Raw genomic sequence first — 21,699 nt, 5'->3', positions numbered from 1 at the left:
TGTTTATGAACATACTGTTGTGCATAACGTGTTCCCCTCTCTCTCCACACTAATTGCTGGCCTGAATAACTTATCATATAGAAACGGGATTCATCGTGGAGCATCAGTCTGTACCATTGTTGGTGACCCCAACTAATACGTTCCTTATACCAGCGTAATCTTTCTCGACGATAGCGTGGTAGAAGTGAGATGCATCGAACAGGCTTTCGGAAACCAACTTTATTTAAACGCCGTGAGTTTTTTCTGGCGGAAACCTGTGTACCGGTAGTGGTTGCGAGGTCTGCAGTCATCTTACTAGGAGTGGTATTTCTGTTCATTTTCGTCAGTAAGGGATACATATCGGTCCTCTTGAGGTGTGGTGTTCCTAACACAACCATTTGCATACATTTCCAGTTTTAGTGGCCCTTTTTTAATTGCGAGGTGGCACTTTTTGTTACTCCCATTATTGTGGCCACACTGGTGACACTTTAACCTACTTCCAGTCATAGAATTGCTTGTCCACGATCACAAGCATTTAAATGATGTCTTGCTGATATTTTACGCATAATTATTGCAACACTACCTTGAGTTTCACAGAAATTAGTTCAACAACTTGCGTCGCTATATTGGTGAAAAACACCTAACAGCATGAGTTTTCGAACGAATAAGGATCTTGTATACACTGCCCTTTATACAGATAGCAGGCTCTGCTTTACCAAGCCCTCTGAGCTTTATTTTACTGTTATTAGTGGGCTGTCGGGAACTCCACTTTGCCTAAATCAGTTGCTTCTTAGCGATTGTCAAACAATGCATGTACTGTATTATTTACTATCATAATGAAAGAATCAGATAAAAGAAAATTTTTGTTACATAAGTAATGTTTTGTAGAACCTTGCTTAAATTAAACAAAAACTGACAGTTTCTGATTTGTCTTTGTAAATTACGAAAATTAATGTTTCTGCCATGATACACGAGAAAGTCTTTTAATAATTAAATGTACTGGTTTGTATAAATCACTGCAAAAAATAATTGGCATTAACTCTTGTTTGAAAATGGCTCTTATATGCATGTCACTTTTTAATCTAAATAAGTAACGGATACTGAAAAAAACTTGAACGGAATGTTTCGTTCATAAGTATTATAAAAATTTTCACAATTACGATGACACATGACTGTGTTTGAACTCCGTCAAGATTTTAGGGTAGAACTGCTGAATGGAATGCGTATTTCATGAGAAATTATATGTTTAATTAGTTTTCACAAATAATAGCAATTTATTTTATTTAGTAATTTTTTTCAGTCATTGTTCAAGCAGAAGACGCATTTTTCTGGAACATATACGTGACACTGATGATGCTCGATGTTATTTAATTGAGAGAGTGTATAAAAATAATTTCCTTAAATGTTTATTTACTCACCTTACAATTTTTAACTAAAATTGTAAGGTGAATAAAAAAAAGGTAGAAATATTTTAAACTATTGTCATTACTTTCCTATTATTTTTGTGTGTAGTATTTTAATGATTAAAGGAATTTTTATATAAAGTGAGAAAATAAATATATTTTTTTCTCTTCCAGAAAGCTTTGATTGAAAAGAAGAGTCAAGTACCTCTCCAGAAAGAAGTTATTGATCCCCATTCACCGACTCTCGGGAAGGATACAGAAGAAACAGAAGTTTTGGATACTTTACAGCCTAGAACATTAGAGTAAGCAGGACATTTTCAAAAGAAAAGAATGATCTGTCATAAAATGTCATAGAGTCAGGTAATAGTGACTTAAAAGGTTCGCCATATACTTGTCCTGGTAAAACTTATTCTAGAAAACAGGTTGATGAGGACTTTTTCAAATAATTACAAAATTCCTGCTGGGAGTGGAAATGATTTTTATTTACTAACTCCTAAATGAGAATTCTGGATTGTCAGAGATATGGTTTTTTATTCGATTGTAGTTCACGCATGTTTAATAGCTACGTAAATTGAGCTACTTTCTGTTTTCACATTGAACAGCTCATTTTTGAGCAACCATGAGGGATTAACTTCTCTACACATATGACTCATAGACTATTCTGGGTATAATAATAAAGCTTGTAATATGATTTGATATAATATGACAAATGGAAGGCAAATAATTTTATACAATAAATCTCAATGGTGTATATTTTATGTAAAGAATCAGAGTTGACCTCAATAATTACTTTTCAGATTTTGCTAACATTTTATTTTATTTTTTGTACCTCAAATATCTATTCTCTACGCTTAACAAGTAGGGTTTCAAAAGTTTTATTTCTACTCTTGAGAAACATTCCCTCTTACTTCATATCTTATTGCTGGAATGTTTAAAAAGTTTCATGGTGAGAAAATTTTATATAAATTTGCTTCTAAAAATCTTTATTAAGGAATTGGCTAAATGATGAAATTAAATTTAATTTAACCTCTTCAGATTCGTGATTACATGCATGTGAGTAATTCTCCCTTCATAGCCCATAATTTCATATGGTAAATGACCCTTTCTGACTCTAGTTGCTGAAAACGATGAACTAGATCATTTATTTGAAAAAGACAATAAATTAAAAGCGATGAACTACATCACTTATTTGAAAACGACAATAAATTAAAAAAGCGATGGGTGATCTAGTTACGCCTCTGATGTTCTTTTTTTTCTGTTTCGTTTTTTGGTATGATGTTCTTTGTTAGCACTGTTATGTTTAAAATAATTAAAAGTTGTTAATTTCTTTAACGTTGGTATTGGTAGTTTTTTAAGAAAATAAAATTGTCCTTGAATCAGTTTTAGTTCGTGTTTTAACACTAGCTGCTCAGGATTACGCGGGCGTGATCTCAAAACGGTACTCTTGGATGACATCTCACGCATGTACGCTTTCACGCACTCTTTGTTATGTACAAGCGGAAAACTCGTTCTTCGCCTGGGTTCAGAAAAGGTAAATAATCAATAAAACGGGGTTGATCAGCACTTCCAAATCATGCTCAAAACTTAGAGGCATATAATGGCGCAATCAGTAACGATTAAGTAGTTACCTACTTCTTTATTTATTTATTCATTAGCATTTATTGCCTTTCCGATTTGCTTAACTTATTAGAATAATGAAAACGCGTTTTTAGAGCTTTATCTCTTGAGAATAAATATTAACTTTTTACACTGTCCCCTGATATGGTGCTGTTGCTCGTGATCAATTCATGATATTTAAAATTTGCCTTAATCAGACAATTTTCTTCTGTACACGAAGAAATAAATTCTGGTAAAATTACGGTACTGCATGGTAATGACACTTCTGGTAACAAAAAAACAACAACATAATTCTGGTTTAAAAAAAAACATACGGTATTTGAACTACTCATGTAGTAGTTTTTCCGTTTTTATGTTAACGGTTTACCGGAAATTCTAGTTTTCAAAATTATAGCTCTTATTACCACATATTTGGTAAAAAATACAAATTTGACAAGTTAATTTAACCGAATAAAAGATTTTTATGTCATGCTTTAAGATATATTAAAATTACCTAATTTTTCTACATTTACGAAATTGTATCACTTATTATAAAACCATGTTTAATTGTGAATTTTACTGAAGTCATTACCATAGTGTCCATTATCTCTGAAATAATAAAGCTTAAGACCCTGAAATAATAAATTTTACTTAAAACTTGCAATAGATAGCAATTTTTAATAATTTGCATAATTTCATAGCATTTTTTTATAAAGTTGATTAGTGATGTGACAGCTCATATATGTATTATCGATTCAGTCAAATTAACATTTAGTAAGTAGCTTTAATATTTTTAATTTTATTGTACTGTCGTGAGAGTCAATACTTAACAGTACTATTCTGTTCAGAAAGCAGAAAAAATCACCTAACTATTATTGACGCTTAATTTCGGTTGTAAGTTCTGTGGTAATAACTACCTAATACACTAATACAAGTATAAGTTGTCATAAGTTTTTTATGGTCCCCCGAAACGGACAAATACCGCTTTAGAAAAGTCGTAATTGTAATTCTTGTATATAATTAGAATACTACTTCATTTTGGTGGCAGTAAAAAATTTTAATAACTTCGAAAATTGAATACTACACTTTCCTTTCACCACCTAAACTCACAAATAAAATTCCCGTCAATAAGAGTAATATGATTTTTTATGCCTTCCAAAACTAAACTAACCAATGGCATAAATGGTTTTAAATTTAATGTCATAGTTCTACAATTATTTTTTATCCATTCTACAAATTATCTTGCTGAATTGGCACTCACTTCAAAATTTTTATTTTTTGTTATTTGTTGCCGTTTACCTTTCCAATTCATATTACATTAAATTTATCAAATCAGAAAAAAATAGAAGTTAAACTTACTGAAACTCACTTTATATATTTACCTTTATATATCCATATATTACGTTTTTTCTTTTTTCTACCCTGATTGTAAAAATTAATATCAAAAACCTCAATCATATGAAAGTCATGAATTAACGATTTAGAAATAATTTAAATTTTATTATTATTTTTTTTAAATTCTTGTTTTAATTTTATTTTATAACCGCCGCCGGCCCAACCTTTGATTTTGTGGCTGCATTTTTTTTCAACATTTATGAACATTACATTGAAAGAAGAAACTTTATATGTGAAATGCTAAGATAAATAATATTTAAATTAATAAATTTAATGAGTAGAATAATTTAATGAGTTTTGCTTGAGCACACACTAGGCTCGGAAATATGTTTATATTTAAATCATTCACAAATTGATATTCGTTAGATAACCATACATTATATCTGAAGTGAGCTTTCACAAACCAATTTCAAAAACTCTTTGAAAACCATAATATTGCACGGTGATTGAGAGAAGGAGAGTAAATATTTATTAAGAGCATACATTTGTGCTTAAGAAAATGTTGCTGTTATGAATGATTCTGTCCAAACATATAAACGGTGATGCATGACTTAATGATGTTTAATTTCAGGAGTGAGGCAGAACTCAGTTCTCTGAATTATTTGCAGCAAACAGAAAGCGTTTTGCCTTTAGAACGCCTTAAGCAAACAGCAATGGCTGCCGTTGCAGAAATGGAATCGACGGAGGACTCGGAAGAAGATGATGAAAGCAAATAGAAAAGTTATTTCGGAAAGAAAGTCGTATAAAAGCAAACAAATCTCTCTGAAAAATGCATTACGATTGTTAAATTTTTTATTATCTTCAAAATTCCTCTCGCAGAATATTGTGTTTTCTGATATTATATCCGTGTACAGTCAATTGGGTTTAAACTTTAAAGGATATTAAAAAAAAAACTTATAGTATTGAATGAATTTAAAGCAAGGTATTAAATTTGAAAGTATCGGTTGGAAATAGTAAGTTATATTATTTTTTTGTAATGGGAGAATTTTCAAAAAGTTTGTTGTGTTTTTAAGATGGAGAAACACGAAGAATAAATAAAGTTTCTATCATTTATTTAGTTTGTGGAATCTGAATTTATTTAAAAATAATCTGGTTTAAAACTGAATCATAGGTTTAAATTATTTTCACATAGTGTTAAACTTCCAAATATGATCCTATCTTTATACTTAAATTTAGTTTTTAAATTTGCTGGCCAGGTGGCCGAGGGGTTAGCGCGCCTGACTGCGAAGTCAATGGTCGCGGGTTCGAATCCAGCTTTGGGCATGGATGTTTCTCTCTCTTGTGTTGTCCTCTGTTGTGTGTGATGTGTGAATGTGGCCCACCTTACGAACGGGTTTGTGGCAGTGTGGCGTGGGCAATGTTACTCGCCTCCGTGACTTTGGTTCACAGGTGCCCACTGGGTAACACCTCTGGCATTTTCTGAGGCGAAACGAATAAAGTTCAGTGCCTGCCATTCGAAAAAAAATTTTTTGAATTTTATCTTACTTATATACCTATTACAGACATTTTATGACAGTATATGTTTCAACAAAGCAAACTGTTCTTATAAACAAAATTTCAAAATTTCAAATTTTAAAATTACAGTTTCTTAAGGACTTATAGTAGCATATTGTTTTCACTTTAAGATGCGTGATTTTAAGGAAAGAGCGTGAATAAATATTTGGCAGAAATACATTACTGTGACAATTTGTAATTTATGTGTAATTTCGAAAGGTAATTTTGATATTTTTTCTTTCATAAAACATTAATCGAAAATTATTTTCTTGTGTGCAGTTGAAAAATGTATTTCTTGCAATGAGTTTTATATTATTAATAATACTTGACCCATTTTCTTGCAAATCTCTGTTTTGTTTTGTAAGCTGAAATCAAGTTAGAAACAATAAACGGTTATTGCTGTTAGGTTTATATTTAATTTTAAAAATATAGAAAATCATTTTCGACTAAAATTAGCATGCGAGCACACATAAGTTTTTTTTCTGCATTTCCTGACTCTACGACAAGCACCCGGATTCAGTTAAGTACCAATTTTAGCTAGCGGTTAGCGAAGAAATAAGTCTCGAAAAGAAATAAGTCTCGAATTTTCTTTTCTAAAGAATAAAACTTGTATAAATATTGATTAAAAAATTAAAGGGAGTTTTATAAATTAAATAAAAACAAACTAATAACGATATGAACTAACTTTATAAAACACACACATACAAAATATACTATTTACACGATTATTAATATCCCGAAGCAAACCAAACCAGACCAAAATATATTAAACCAAAATATTAAAGCCAGAATATATGAAAATAGTCCAAATGTGTGAAGATCAGCAAAAATTTGTATTCTTTCGCGGACACTACTGTGAGGGTTGCAAAAAATTATATAATTTCATAACTAATTTGCTTTGTAAGACTTGAATCAATTAATTGTTCCAAAATTTATTTCAGACTTATATTAGTTTTATTATGCTATACTTCTGGTTCCATGTATTTTGAAGCTTCAATGCACTGGTTATAAAACATCTCTATAAACCTTCAATTTAAATTCAATTTTTATTGTAATGAAGGTTTTTCTAGCTACTTAAAGAAATAAAATGTTTTGTACATAAATTATGGTTCGATGAATTATACGCAAGTGCAAATTTAATAAGAAGTGAGAATAGTTGAAAAAGAAGCAGTGATATACGCGTTTTGAATTCTTTATGTAACTCGAAGTGAAGTGGTACATTGAAAATTAAACTTCGTTATATCTAATGATGACGCAGAAATATATGCTTGGGCTCAAAAGGTTACATACCAGTTTCAAAGAACATATTTAAAATCAAAGTTTAATGCGTTTAGTTTTCTCAGTTACAGACATTTCGAAGTTGCACGTGTCTTTTATTCTTTAAAATTCCCAGAAGACTTAAGTAGCTTTGAAAACTGAGTTTCAATCTTAATCTTGTAAAGTTTAAAACTTGGCTCAATTTACGATTCAACGAATATATATTTATTTTTCTGGGTTCATTCATTTGCTCCATAATTGACATATGTTTTAAGTTACTTCAATTGTTAGAATATTGCTATTGTATGCTGGATTTAAATTAAGTTTTTAAAAATCACTCTTTTTAACATTGAAACAAGAATATGCTTTTCTTAGATTTTAATGGCGCTCCACGAAACATTTTCCCTTTGCAAATTAATTTATATTAGAAAGGCTGTATAAATAATGAGTATTTTAAATTCTTTATATTCTTTAAAAGATGGAGGATGTAAAAAATATTGTATTCTCTCTTTAAAAATAGCTAAATTCAATCTTTTTTAAATAGGGAAAAATTTATGTTTTTATCCCAATTAGACAGCGCGTTGGAAACCCATTGATAATACATTCTTTTAATATGGTATTCAGGAAACTGAACAATATCTTTTATAATTTGATAGCTAGGTATTTTAAAAAAATATGTCTTCTTAATATGGATTTTTTTAAAAATGCAATCTAATAGAACCTCAGAGAAGACATTCTGGTGAAATTTCTGGTATAGAAATCATAATTCTCCTTAACAAAACCAAAATATATGGCGCTTGAACCATTGATTTGGTAATTTTTCCATTCATGTGCTAGCGGTTTATCGGAAGCTCTGATTTTCATAATTATAGTGAAAAATACTATCTGACAAGTAAATTTAACCAAATAAATGGTCGTTAAGCCATGCTCTAAAGCATCTTGAAAAATTTACAAAATTTTCTCACATATTACAAAACCACATTTTTTCGTTTACCAAAGAACTTCGATAAAATTTACCGAGCTTTTTAGTGTTCCTACATAGCCAAAAGCACGGTAAATTTTACCATATTCTGGTAGTTTTAACCATTCATTTTACACAGTATAAATAAAATTGAAGACAAGGAAGTTGTTTTAAATTTTTTAAATGTTCTATAAACTAGGTAAAATAATTTACAAAATTACTGAAATGTCTCAAAGAAGATTTGTAAATTTGTTTTAATAATTTTTCCAATAGCACCAAAAGTCAAAATATTACATGAATTTTAAAATAAACGTTTAGAACCAAATTTTATTTTAAGAAAATTGAAAACTGACAAATTTTAGTTGCTATTTTCATAGGAAATTAGATATTTTACATTAATACGAGATGTTGAAAACTCGCTGTTTATATCAATGTTAATTAGAGACTAAATAATTGTTTCCAAAGAACATATTCACAAATTAAATATAGCAAAAAATTTGATATTAGCTTTCATAAAAAGCCCTTTTCTAGGCTTAATAAAAATGAATTATAATAAAACAATTTTTTAATACAACTTTTTCTAACTTAAATGTTCATAAAATCAAGAAAATTTAAAACGAGAAAAAGTAGAAGCCAAACAATTTAAATTTTGTTAATTGATAATAGGTAGGAATTTCATTAGAAGAATGGATTATTTAAATTGTAATATTCTTTGCTATCATAGGGAATGGATCCACTATCATAGGCAAATGCCTTTCACGGGCTTCACAAAAATAAATTATGATAAAATAATTTTCCTTAATATAGCATTTTGCTAATTAAATCTTCATAAAATCAAGGAAAATCGAAATGAGAAAAAGTAAAAGCAAAACAAGGCAAATTATGTTTAATAATATTTAGTAATTTCGTTAGAGTAATGGATTCTAAATCGTAATATTCTTTGCCATTATAGGACAGGAGGTGGTCTAAAATTGTCTAAAAAATAGACAAAAAGCTACGCTTAGCCTTTAACAGACTAAGAATTATTTTATCCAATCTTCTTGTTGAGTGGCAGTTTTACTGTGAGGATAAAATTAGAATTAAAAAAAAGAATCATAACAGAAAGAGCCTTGCCTAATAATTAGCAGAAATAATATTAGGAAATAATATTAAGAAATTTGATTAGAGGTAGAATTGTGGGCTTGGTCAAAATTAAATTTGTTAACAGCTTAATAGTCGTTATTTTCCAAGAACTTCGCTTAAATAATACGATGATATCGCAAATAGTTAAACGAAGGCCATGCAAGAGAAAACCTAGTTACTGCATTAAATCAAGTTTTAAAAATCAAAACTTGGTGACATTGACAAGTCAGTATTACCTTTATAGTTTCAATTATGTTGTGTCAGCTGAATTTCGGAATTAGACACGAAGGTGATTTAAAACAGGGTTGCTATTAAACCTTAAAAAAATATTGAGATCCTTAGAATTTGTATTTATCAGTTGCTACTTTTAACCATACAAGAATTATAGAAACAAAGATAGTTTTTTTTAATTATAATTTTTGACATGCATATGGGTATAAAATTAATGTTTTTTTTTCAAAATATACCCCTACCCAAATTTAAATACCTGATTGAAATATATTTTTATGCCTCCTTTAAATATAGTAATCTATTTTAGTATGACAAGTCTATAATCTTTATTTCTATCTGTAAAATATTTCCTGACATTAAATACTTCCTAAGTGCACATTAATTTATGATTATAACAATGATAACCATTATTATTATATGTAATCATGAGATAAGTTCTTAAACAATGTGTTACTTATTTATTTTTGTAGCTACCGAAATTAATCTGAGCTAGTTTTAACTGTCTTAAAATCCCCCAAAGTAAAAATAAAAATTTTAGATTTCAGTTATTCATAACTGTTACAAAAGTGAGTTAGTTCTAGAAGCGTATATTTACTTGTATTATTAAAAAGAAATACAATTTGCAGATTTTCTCAGATATTGATGCAAGTTAGTGTCATTTCAATAATGAGTGCTAAATGTTTTTAAATACCCATTTTAGAAATTATTTTTCTACTATTTATCTTTAAATACGGTTATTTATTAAATTTTGCATATTAACATATATTTTCATCAAACTAATCAGTAAAAGTAAAGATAAAAGTGTAAAATGCTTACGAGGCAATGAAAAATTCTATGCAATAAATCAAATAAGTTTTCGCAGCATATTCGATCGAGTCTATGAAAACTGAGATTTGTAACTAATTTTTTCAAGTATTTAATTAAGGGCTTTTAGATAGTTTCTCTGCTACTGAATTAGACCACCAAACTAAGTTTTGAAATTAAAATGTCTGAATTTAGAAGATTATAACGATTGAGAAAAAGAGAAAATATGAGTTACTTGTAGAAGTGATTAATATTTACTTATCAAACAAATCACATCGAAACATTCATCAAACAAATCACCTCCAAATCTTCGTTGATCGAAGTAGTATCACTTCCATAGTTAGTGCTGAATGTCTTTAAGTACCCATCCTGAAAAAATATAATTTTTTTACAATTAATAAAATTCTTAGTTTTATTTATTTCTTTATTTGCAAATTAGCATGGTTTTATATCATACATATGTCTTGTGTATCATACATATGTGTAAAGAGTAAAATTCTTACAAGATAATGAAAAATTCAATTATTATACTAGTTTCCCTTTAATAATTTGATTAATCGATAGCCTTCCTTATCAAATCAAAGTTTAGAAAAATAGTGATTTAAATTTTTTTTTGTTATTATAATGTATAAATTCAGATAATTTTTCTGCTACGAGAATGAACCCTAAAATATATTTTGAACTATTATAATTATTTAAATATGGGAATATAATAAATATGTGTTATAATTATTTAATTATTTAAATATGTTAAATATATGAAAATGTTTGAATTAAATATTTCAAATAATTAAAGCAGTTGCAAAAGTAAGCTTTTTGAAGTTATAAATATTTATTCTGATTTTTATTAAAGAAAGAAGAATATCACTATCAAAGCAAAGTAATCAATGTTTTTTTTAATCATTTTAAATTTATTAATGTTTTACTATTTGGACGAACTTCAGCTACCAAAAAAGGGTTTTATTTACTTAGTTTTAAATTATAAAATCTTAAAATTAAGTTAATTTTTAAAAGGAAAAATAAAAATGCATAATCCCATCAAGATAATAAAAATTCCAACTTATAAATCAGAAATGTTTGCTTAACTTATCAAACAGACTATATGAAAACAGAAATGGAAAAAGCTTTTTACGAGTTGAGTTTAATTTAATTCCTGATTTTCTGCACCGGTTGGTGCTATTGAAGTGGACAAGCACACATTTCTTCAACTTGGAAAGCAGTTCAATCCGGATTTAGAAGGTTCTTTTTCCTATTAACGTCAGTTCCTCTATTCTTTCTACTGGAAGATGTTTTATCTTTTTAATTAGCACGACAGAATACCTCTCGTGGAGGCTTTCGCTAACAAAAAAAAACAAAATAATAATAATATTGAAAGGGAAAAAAAAGCTTTCCGCACCGTCTAATAAGAGGACATTAAAACGGAAGGACATTTATTAAAGACGATCTTTAAAAGGGGTGTAGGAGGAGGTGTGTATAGAAAATGTGCTGTTTAAAAAAGATAGCTTGTCAAGTTTTTAAGTTAAAGCGCTGAAAAGTTTTTATGAGTTGCGCAATAAAAAGGATTTGAGGTGTTAAGGCTTAGAGGAAGAAATATATTGCGAAGGAGTTTAAATAAATCTTGCGTTATAAATTCCAATGTAAAGAAAGTTATTTTTGAGGTCTTACTAACGCTTTAAGAGAAAGAAACTTTGTTCTATTCTTTAATATCATAAATTTATTTTCTTTGTTGAGTGTCAAGATACATTGTAGCACTTTGCTTTTATGACTTTAGGGTAAGATTATTACATTTAATGAGAATAAATTTTGCTTTTTCTTTCTTATTATTTCGTTAAGGGAAATAAAGGTAATGTACTTGTAAGAAAATTTTAAATTAAGTTATTTTTTCGTTTGTTGGCGTTGCATATACGTTAAAGTAGGTATTTTGAACTCGCATTTTGAAAAAAAATCCCCCTTTATACTACAATTTATTATTTATTTGAAAGTTAGTGAAGCAAATGTTAAAGGTATAAACACCATTTTTTTATTAAAAAAATGAACACGGAAAAATTATTACTTGGTCTTTCATTATATAATACACAGATATAATTTTCTCCTATGTTTTTCAGTTTTATATGATCTGATATGCAGTATTGGTGTTAAGAGTCTTTTTTTTCAGTTTATTAACATTCGATAAAATAAGAGTTTTCTCTTAAAAATTTTTTTTGAAAAGAACTTTGAACTATGGCACAGTTTTAAAACCATATGTATTAAAACTAAATACATTATACTTCAATAATCTATCCTTGTTTACAGTGGCTTTATTGCAATCATTAAGATTGGTGTTCTCGCCAAATGTTTAAGTGTAGAAAACTGAATCTAAAAATTAAGATTAAATAATCTTCCGAAATTACGGAACTAAGAAACTTTGTTTTGAAAAAACAATTCTTATTCTTACAAATATTCTATGATTATTTTCTATCCTGATTTACGGTGGCTTCATTGCAAATAACTAGCAGATTATATCGAACTAACTTATCGAACCCATTAACTATATCGAACCCACTCATTTTCTGAAACTACATTTTAACCATATTAAAAGTAGGCTTTAGAAAATATACATATTAGTGTTATCGCCCAATGTTTAAGTGTAGACAATATTCTATGAGTGTTTTTTTTAAATTTAAAATGATTCCATAAAGTGGAAAATTGCTAATTTTTGATGAAATTATCTAAACTGAATAATATTAATGCTTTTGCTGAAATTAAAGCAGTTATTTTTATGGAATTATTCTATTTTTATTACCTTATTATTTTAATTTACAGCCTTATTCAGTTGGAATAAAATCAGGTATATCCAGACAATCGTCAGATCAAAGACAAAATTTTTTTTTCTTATTAATTATTGACGATTTGAAAACCAGCTAATTTTTCCGTACTTTTTTTTAAAAATAAAATATATATGGATATTCATCATATATTTATACATAAGAAGGCAACAGATAAATGTATAGTTGGTAATTTCATTATTTCAAGTGTAATTTTCGAAGCATTGCTAGATGTTGCTTATTACTTTGCGCCGTTAATATCTCCTTCATATACACTCCTTGAATTTTACGTAATTTGACTCTCAAATTTTTATTTAATCTTATGATCATTTCTTAAAAAACTATTAGTTGCATTTTTATCCAAAAAACAATTATGACGGAAGTCACATTCTATAAATAATCGTTCTTTCATAAACTACTAATACATTTACATAATTACTCGAGACAGCTTATAATTTAGTGAAATTGAGTTTTGTTTCAAAACGCTTCTTGCATTTTATTTTTCATTATTGAATTGTGACTCTTCTTTTTCTTACTCTTTGGTCGATTGTTTTTATACATGGCTACATAATAAATTTCTTTTTTTCCGCTGGTAGCGACTATTTTACCGGCCACGGAAGTTTCCATTATGGGGATTTAGTTCCTGAAAAGATCTTATTAAAAAACATTATTAAATTAGAATAAAATCATATTTTTTAAAAATTAAAATTTTATCAATAATTCATTTTTAAAGACTAAAAAGAAACCCTATAAAATCTTTAGGGAAACACCCGAAAGAAGATTTTTATTTCCATAAATAAAACTAATTTGTTCCATAGAGGTGTTTTGCATCAGTGTTTCTTTATAGTATATACACCGCATTTACTGCGAAATAATAATTTATTGATGTTTAACAGCTTGTTTAAAAACTGGACACATTATGCAGGCTTAAATACTTGATGTTTTTCATTTTGTTGAGATTTTTAGTTGTTTTATTTCAATAAAATATTAATTAGACGCGTATTTTTTATTTTAGAAAAGAAAGGAAATTATGTAATTTTTGGAGGACCAAAAACTGAAAGTCATATAGTGTTTTAACTCTTTTTTGACTCGTGATGATTTATCTCATCTTTCATGCCCAAACGCTGTTGACCAATGACGAGTTAACTTGTCACTGCACTTGCATTATCTCTTTCAATTTATGAAATCTATAGCTATATAAAATGTCGTCAAAGCTTCACGCAACGTTAAAACGTTAGTGTCTGCCTAAAATTGCTGGTCAACAAAGTGTTAAGAGAGCATAGATTTATAAACTGTTCCGTCGAAAAAAGATGTCATGTTTGGAAGTGAGGGAGAGAGTTCGTGAAATTGGGACAGTTCATAACACTGGGGGTGGGAGAAGATAAAACAAGAAGTGCGACATCCTACATTTTGCTTAAAATAAAGTCAGCATACTTAATAATTTTATGTTGTTTGTTTTGTATTTTGTTCATTAAAATAAGAAAGTCACTCATCTTTATTATTGTTGTCCTCAAAAATGTCATTAAAATAAAATTTGAGAGCTGATCTATAGCAGGTATTTTGTTTCTGAATTGCTGGCCAATATTTATATAATATAACATGATCTGTGACAAAGAGGGTAAGGGTGGGGCAAAATGTAACTTATTGGGGCCAAAGGGTGGAAGGGAGTCATAAATATTTGAAAAAAAGTATGCCATGCACTTTAAGAAATTCCGGATCAATTTACAGAATAAAGTATCGCCACACAGCATGCCGGAACTTTTTACCATAAAATAGTACACTGCTGTAATAATCACAGTAAAATCACTCTAATTGAATAAATATTACTGTAAAATTTACGGTAATATTTTTTTGCCGTAAAATTGACTTGTAGAGTTGATTATTCCCACACTAATATTTTCTATTAGAAAACGTTTATGGCTTAATCCTCCAATAGAGTATCTCTCTTCCCCTCACACCCTTTTCATAAACCAATGAGAGTCAGACAAACTCAAGGATAGCGGATGCTATTCTCTCTGTCCTTTCAATTTTCAACATATTTTCGTTATTGTTTTAATAATAAATATTTTCACATTTGTCTAACTGGATAATCTTTATTCATCATCCTTTAAATCACCTTCTTCACAGCATCAAACTATTCTTTACAGATATTACGGATGAGGCACCCTAGGTGCCGGTACGCACTTAATCAGGAATTTTTTAAAGTGTGATTTATAGACGGCACATGAGAAACTTTACGTGCCAAGAATGAACCATGGACAAGAATGAACCACTGACATTTAATTTGTTGATGATATGTACTTAAAAGAAGTAAGGTATATGTGCGGTAAACATTTGGCATGCCTTTAAAATTGATCATAAAATTACAAAGAAACTTAAATTCTGAAGAAGATTCAATGTCGCTATCTTCATAACTTATTATCCTGCATATTAATTTATTGGTTCAACAAATTAAGAACAGTCAGCAAATTCATCCTTATTTCCACCAGCATGACCGATCACTATGGAGCAATATAAGACAACTGCGAAATGTTAATTTTACCATGAAACATTAATGGAAGTGGTATTTTCAGCTATTTTTTCCCATTTGCCCTTATCAATCGACTGTGCTTAATTGCTTCAAACTTTACCAGTGAACTTCTTGCGATTAAGAAGGCACTCGCATTTTATGTGACCAATCAGGAGATTTCAGACCCAACTGAGGGATTGGTAATTTTCTCTGAGTCAAAAGCGGCCCTAGAGGCAATCGACAACGGTGAAACCAACGTCACTTCTGCCATAAATGTCCTACTTGAAGGCTTGCACGGCAATGGGAAATCCTGCTTGCTGCAATGGATACCGTCGCACGTGAATATTGAGGGAAACGAGTCTGCGGACTCCTTGGCTAAGGAAGACAGAGGTGCCGACCAACCTTGCACCACCATCACGCTTGCAGACGCAAATGCAGTCGCAAGACACAGACTTCTGCCCCATTCCTTCAGGAAACCCCTCATTACTGACTTTGATTGTTCCAGAATCTTAACATCAACAATTACAAGACTGAGAAGAAACCACTTTAAAGGAATGAAAATTCTTCCCGACAAAATAAGAACTTATATTCCCTACAAGAACTGTACCGATATCCAACTTACCCCAGATCACATTCTCGAGTGCCCAGCCCTTACCCCATATGTTTTACAACTGGGTATGGCGCCACTGGCTTCAGAACTTCGTGAGATCCTCTAAAGTAGTGATGTATTGCAGCTAGCGGATGCAGTTTTGAAGACACACGAGGTCATTTAATTGTCCATGGACACGATAAAAATATCGATTGTGTATTTCTTAATTCCTTCACGATAAACAATATGCATTGATCCTCATTTTTATGTCTCGAAAACGAAGTCTAGAAGAAGAAATAAATCTAAATTTAATATTCATTATTGAATTAAACAGCTTTAAGAACACGATTGTCGAGAGTGTTTTCTTATGTGAAAATAAGTTTGTAAACATAATATTTCATAACAAATATTTAAATCTTAAAAAATATTATAAAAGCAGTGTAAAATATGATAGAGTTGGTCTATAAAACATATGAATAAAATATATAAGGCAGTCATTTTACTATATCTTATTTCGCTGAAAATTGAATAATATTTATGTATTACTTCTTTTTTATTGTGTTCCCTTTGGGCTCTCCAAAACGTATTTTTTTTATTTGAGGAAATGTATTTACAAACTGAATAATTCATTATTTATTTCTGCCATTGCATTAAAGTAGATTCTTAATATATTTTATTTTCTAGAAGTGTCTCTTTTTAGACCCCTATTAAGTGAAAAATAGTTTTACAGGAATATACTACATTATGCTAAATATTTATATTTATTCAACAGCTCTCTTTTTTAGAATGGTCAATAGAAAATAAACATTTGGATTTGATATTTATTTGAAATTAGTGATGCCATTACGTGTAAAATTATTTATTATTAATGGATTTTTTTCTCATTTATTTATACTGCATATAAAAATTAAGCATTACGATAGAAAAAAATCACAAAAATTAATTATTTCTTATGCTTATAAAAATAGAAGTTACATTATAAAGTGTAATTAATTAGATCATGATAATATTCTTTTAAAGTTATTTACAAAGACTAATGAAGTGTTTCATTTACTCCGTTATAAATATGAATGTCTTATTTATGAGAAAAAAAGTTTTAAAAATTTGTAACACAATCCCAAGCAAGAATTTTATATCAACTACTATGGTTAAAGGTTAATTTCCTCACCGAAAAGCATTTCAGTCTATTTTGGTCTACTGTGAGTGAATTATATGGTGAATAATATGGTGAGTGAATTACGGAACCATGTAAAAGTTAAGGGGAGTTTGATGCACATGCTGTTCATATTGAATATATTGTTCGCATTGGTGATGATAACGTTCGAAATTTTCTCTCTCTCTTTATATATATATATATATATATATATATATATATATATATATATATATATATATATATATATATATATATATATATATATATATATATATATATATATATATATATATATATATATATATATATATATATATATATATATATATATATATATATATATATATATATATATATATATATATATATATATATATATATATATATATATATATATATATATATATATATATATATATATATATATATATATATATATATATATATATATATATATATATATATATATATATATATATATATATATATATATATATATATATATATATATATATATATATATATATATATATATATATATATATATATATATATATATATATATATATATATATATATATATATATATATATATATATATATATATATATATATATATATATATATATATATATATATATATATATATATATATATATATATATATATATATATATATATATATATATATATATATATATATATATATATATATATATATATATATATATATATATATATATATATATATATATATATATATATATATATATATATATATATATATATATATATATATATATATATATATATATATATATATATATATATATATATATATATATATATATATATATATATATATATATATATATATATATATATATATATATATATATATATATATATATATATATATATATATATATATATATATATATATATATATATATATATATATATATATATATATATATATATATATATATATATATATATATATATATATATATATATATATATATATATATATATATATATATATATATATATATATATATATATATATATATATATATATATATATATATATATATATATATATATATATATATATATATATATATATATATATATATATATATATATATATATATATATATATATATATATATATATATATATATATATATATATATATATATATATATATATATATATATATATATATATATATATATATATATATATATATATATATATATATATATATATATATATATATATATATATATATATATATATATATATATATATATATATATATATATATATATATATATATATATATATATATATATATATATATATATATATATATATATATATATATATATATATATATATATATATATATATATATATATATATATATATATATATATATATATATATATATATATATATATATATATATATATATATATATATATATATATATATATATATATATATATATATATATATATATATATATATATATATATATATATATATATATATATATATATATATATATATATATATATATATATATATATATATATATATATATATATATATATATATATATATATATATATATATATATATATATATATATATATATATATATATATATATATATATATATATATATATATATATATATATATATATATATATATATATATATATATATATATATATATATATATATATATATATATATATATATATATATATATATATATATATATATATATATATATATATATATATATATATATATATATATATATATATATATATATATATATATATATATATATATATATATATATATATATATATATATATATATATATATATATATATATATATATATATATATATATATATATATATATATATATATATATATATATATATATANCCTACTCAGAACTCAAAGAAAAATAAGCTTCAATTTCTCCTTCTCTCTCGGTGAATTTATGAACTATTTTCACGAAAAGAAAAAAAAATGTATAATTCTTTCCTATCAACTTTAAATTGATGTTGTGGCTTTCAAGATATGTTTTGGATTAATTCGAACTTTATCAAGCTATGTATCCTTTAATTTTTTTAAAAAACATTTATTTCTTTGATTTTTAGTGATTAATAAGAAAAAGAAAGTAAAGTGCGCGAATGATTTTTTTTCCCTCTTCGCCGAATATTGAAGAAGAAAAAGTGATATATAAATTTTTTTTTATCTTTTTTCTCAAAATTTGTGATACTGCTATGATTACATATTTTATGTGATCAAAAATTTTTTTTTATTCTGATTAATTGAGTATATTATTAATGTTGGATTGCATATCTTAGATTTATATTCGTTTTATTTTTAAATTATGATATATATTTTTTTTCTCTTCAACGAAATTGATGAAGGTCGACGTTGGAGAGTAGGGTGCTCATATTTTATTGAAATTAGATATGAGTAATGATAAAACTTTTTATTATGAAAAATTGAATAGAATGTTTTTAAGAGTTAGATTGCATTTCTTGTGTTTATATTGCTTTTTTTTAAAATATGATATGTTTTCATATTGCATTTAAAATGTTTTTGAAGGAAATAAATGCGGTTCAAAAGTCAATTAAATTAGTAATGGCAAACAAAATTAAGTTTTTTTTTTCAACTTTTGTTTCCTAATGATTTATCACGATTAAATCGAAAAAAAAAAAAAAAACTTTAAGGAAATTTGTAAAAATTTTGCTTTTCCGGACTTGATCAAAACTAAATATTCCAATGAAAAAAAAATGTGAAAACTTAAAATGTTACCTAAACAAAAGGACAGTTAACACTTAACAAAATTTGCGAGTTTCCGTTATTACGATAGGCGAAAAGTTTAACTCAGTTAAGTTTTTATGCTTGATACTGATTTTCCATATGCTTTAGTAGGGTTGTAGACTTGCAAAGATTTTTGTTTGTTTATTGATTGTATCGGGCCAGTTGTTACTTAATTTGGTAAGAGATTGATCACCGCTGCTAATTCAAACAATGACAACTTATCTTTGCACATTAAACAACAAACTTCTAAAAAGGTTACGGTTAAAAATGATGAAAAAGATGTTTCAAAAAAAGTAAGCATCGAAAAAATAAAAGGTTTGATGTTTCGATAAAAGTAAACATCGAAAAAATGAAAGTCGAGGATGTTTCAGTAAAAGTAAACATCGAAAAAATAAAAGGTTTGATATTTCGGCAAAAGTAAACATCGAAAAAATAAAAGGTTTGATGTTTCAGCAAAAGTAAACATCGAAAAAATAAAAGTTGAAGATGTTTCAATAAAAGTAAACATCGGGAGAAAAAAAAAGAAAAGAAAAGGAAAAGGACCAAGATTACAAAAAAATAAATAAATAAAAAATAAAAATGTAAATAAGCAAAATTTCGAAATACTACATGTATCAAAACTTAGGAAAAATCACAAACTACAAATGTTAAAATTAAATCATGAAAAAATGGTCAAAAATGAAAATGTTTTGCTTTCTTCAAAGGAAGAAGTAATCCCTATATTTTTGAGAGATCCGAATCGCGTGTGGAGATGTTTGGCGAGGAAACGTGAATTTTTTTTTCTCAACACAGTGAAAAAAAAAAATTTATAAACTATTTTTGTTTTATCCAGTCTGGATCTCTCAATTTCACAGTGCTTCATGAAACTCTGTTTTCCTCCATTTAAAGGGGAATACAGAATTTCATCTAGTAAATAACCCCATTAACCATACAGAATCTTAAATTCTGACTAAATGACACTTGTTGTCCAATTCGTTTTGCATAAAAATTTTGTATATTTTTGTGTGAAAATTTTTGAAAAGTTTTTTAGAATAGTTATATAAAATGTTTCATTTTTTCTTTCTGTTTAGTTCACTAAACAGATAAAGTGCATTATTATGTTTTTATTGTTGTTGCTGTAAATAAATTTTTTCACATATTGGAAAAATGTTATTTATAGTAGGTAAGAGGACAGTCATACCAACATAAATTTTATAAATTCATAGTATTCTAAATTTTTTTTATTATTATTATTTTTTTTGGCTTACCAAAAATTTTTTTTGGGGGGGATGTAATACAAAAATTAAATACTTTTGTATTAATAAAAGCATTAAAACTTCATTCGTTTTCATAAAATATCTTTAGTAAAAGATAAGGGTAGAAATTCTATTTTGGGACTTCAAGGCTAAAAACATGCCAATGAATAATAATTAGATTTATACTTCAAAAGAGAAGTTATTTTAAGATCTTTCACTTCCATATAAGGAAAGATTAAACGATTTGCTTTGAGTAATAAATAAATTTAATGAGGCGTAAGAATACAGAAAAAGC

The 21,699-nt window shown here is 26.3% G+C and overlaps 2 protein-coding genes across 2 annotated transcripts in view; both read left to right on the top strand.

Annotated features, from left to right (window-relative positions):
* LOC107454595 (interaptin-like) overlaps positions 1-5,430 on the top strand; it is a 69,162-nt gene extending 63,732 nt beyond the window's left edge. The window contains exons 8-9 of the mRNA XM_071183509.1: positions 1,557-1,684; positions 4,945-5,430. Of these exons, the coding sequence (XP_071039610.1) occupies positions 1,557-1,684; positions 4,945-5,089 (273 nt within the window). The 3' untranslated portion in view covers positions 5,090-5,430. The remainder of the gene's footprint in view (positions 1-1,556; positions 1,685-4,944) is intronic.
* A 9,911-nt stretch (positions 5,431-15,341) lies between these two features.
* LOC122270829 (uncharacterized) lies at positions 15,342-16,271 on the top strand. Its single transcript, XM_071183789.1, has 2 exons — positions 15,342-15,361; positions 15,620-16,271. Exons 1-2 carry the CDS (start codon positions 15,342-15,344, stop codon positions 16,269-16,271), a joined length of 672 nt encoding a protein of 223 aa, XP_071039890.1.
* The last annotated feature ends 5,428 nt before the right edge of the window (positions 16,272-21,699 follow it).

Source organism: Parasteatoda tepidariorum, chromosome 7, assembly GCF_043381705.1.
Source record: "Parasteatoda tepidariorum isolate YZ-2023 chromosome 7, CAS_Ptep_4.0, whole genome shotgun sequence".
NCBI lineage: Eukaryota > Metazoa > Arthropoda > Arachnida > Araneae > Theridiidae > Parasteatoda > Parasteatoda tepidariorum.
The sequence above is the reverse complement of the archived record's forward strand: the minus strand, read 5'-3'. Positions and strand labels throughout refer to the sequence as shown.

Bases quoted from the DNA above. Each gene is read 5' to 3' on its own strand.
- LOC122270829 (XM_071183789.1), top strand. From the start codon at position 15,342: ATGTACTTAAAAGAAGTAAG. The intron at 15,362-15,619 runs GTATATGTGCGG...TGGTATTTTCAG, and splicing joins ATGTACTTAAAAGAAGTAAG to CTATTTTTTCCCATTTGCCC.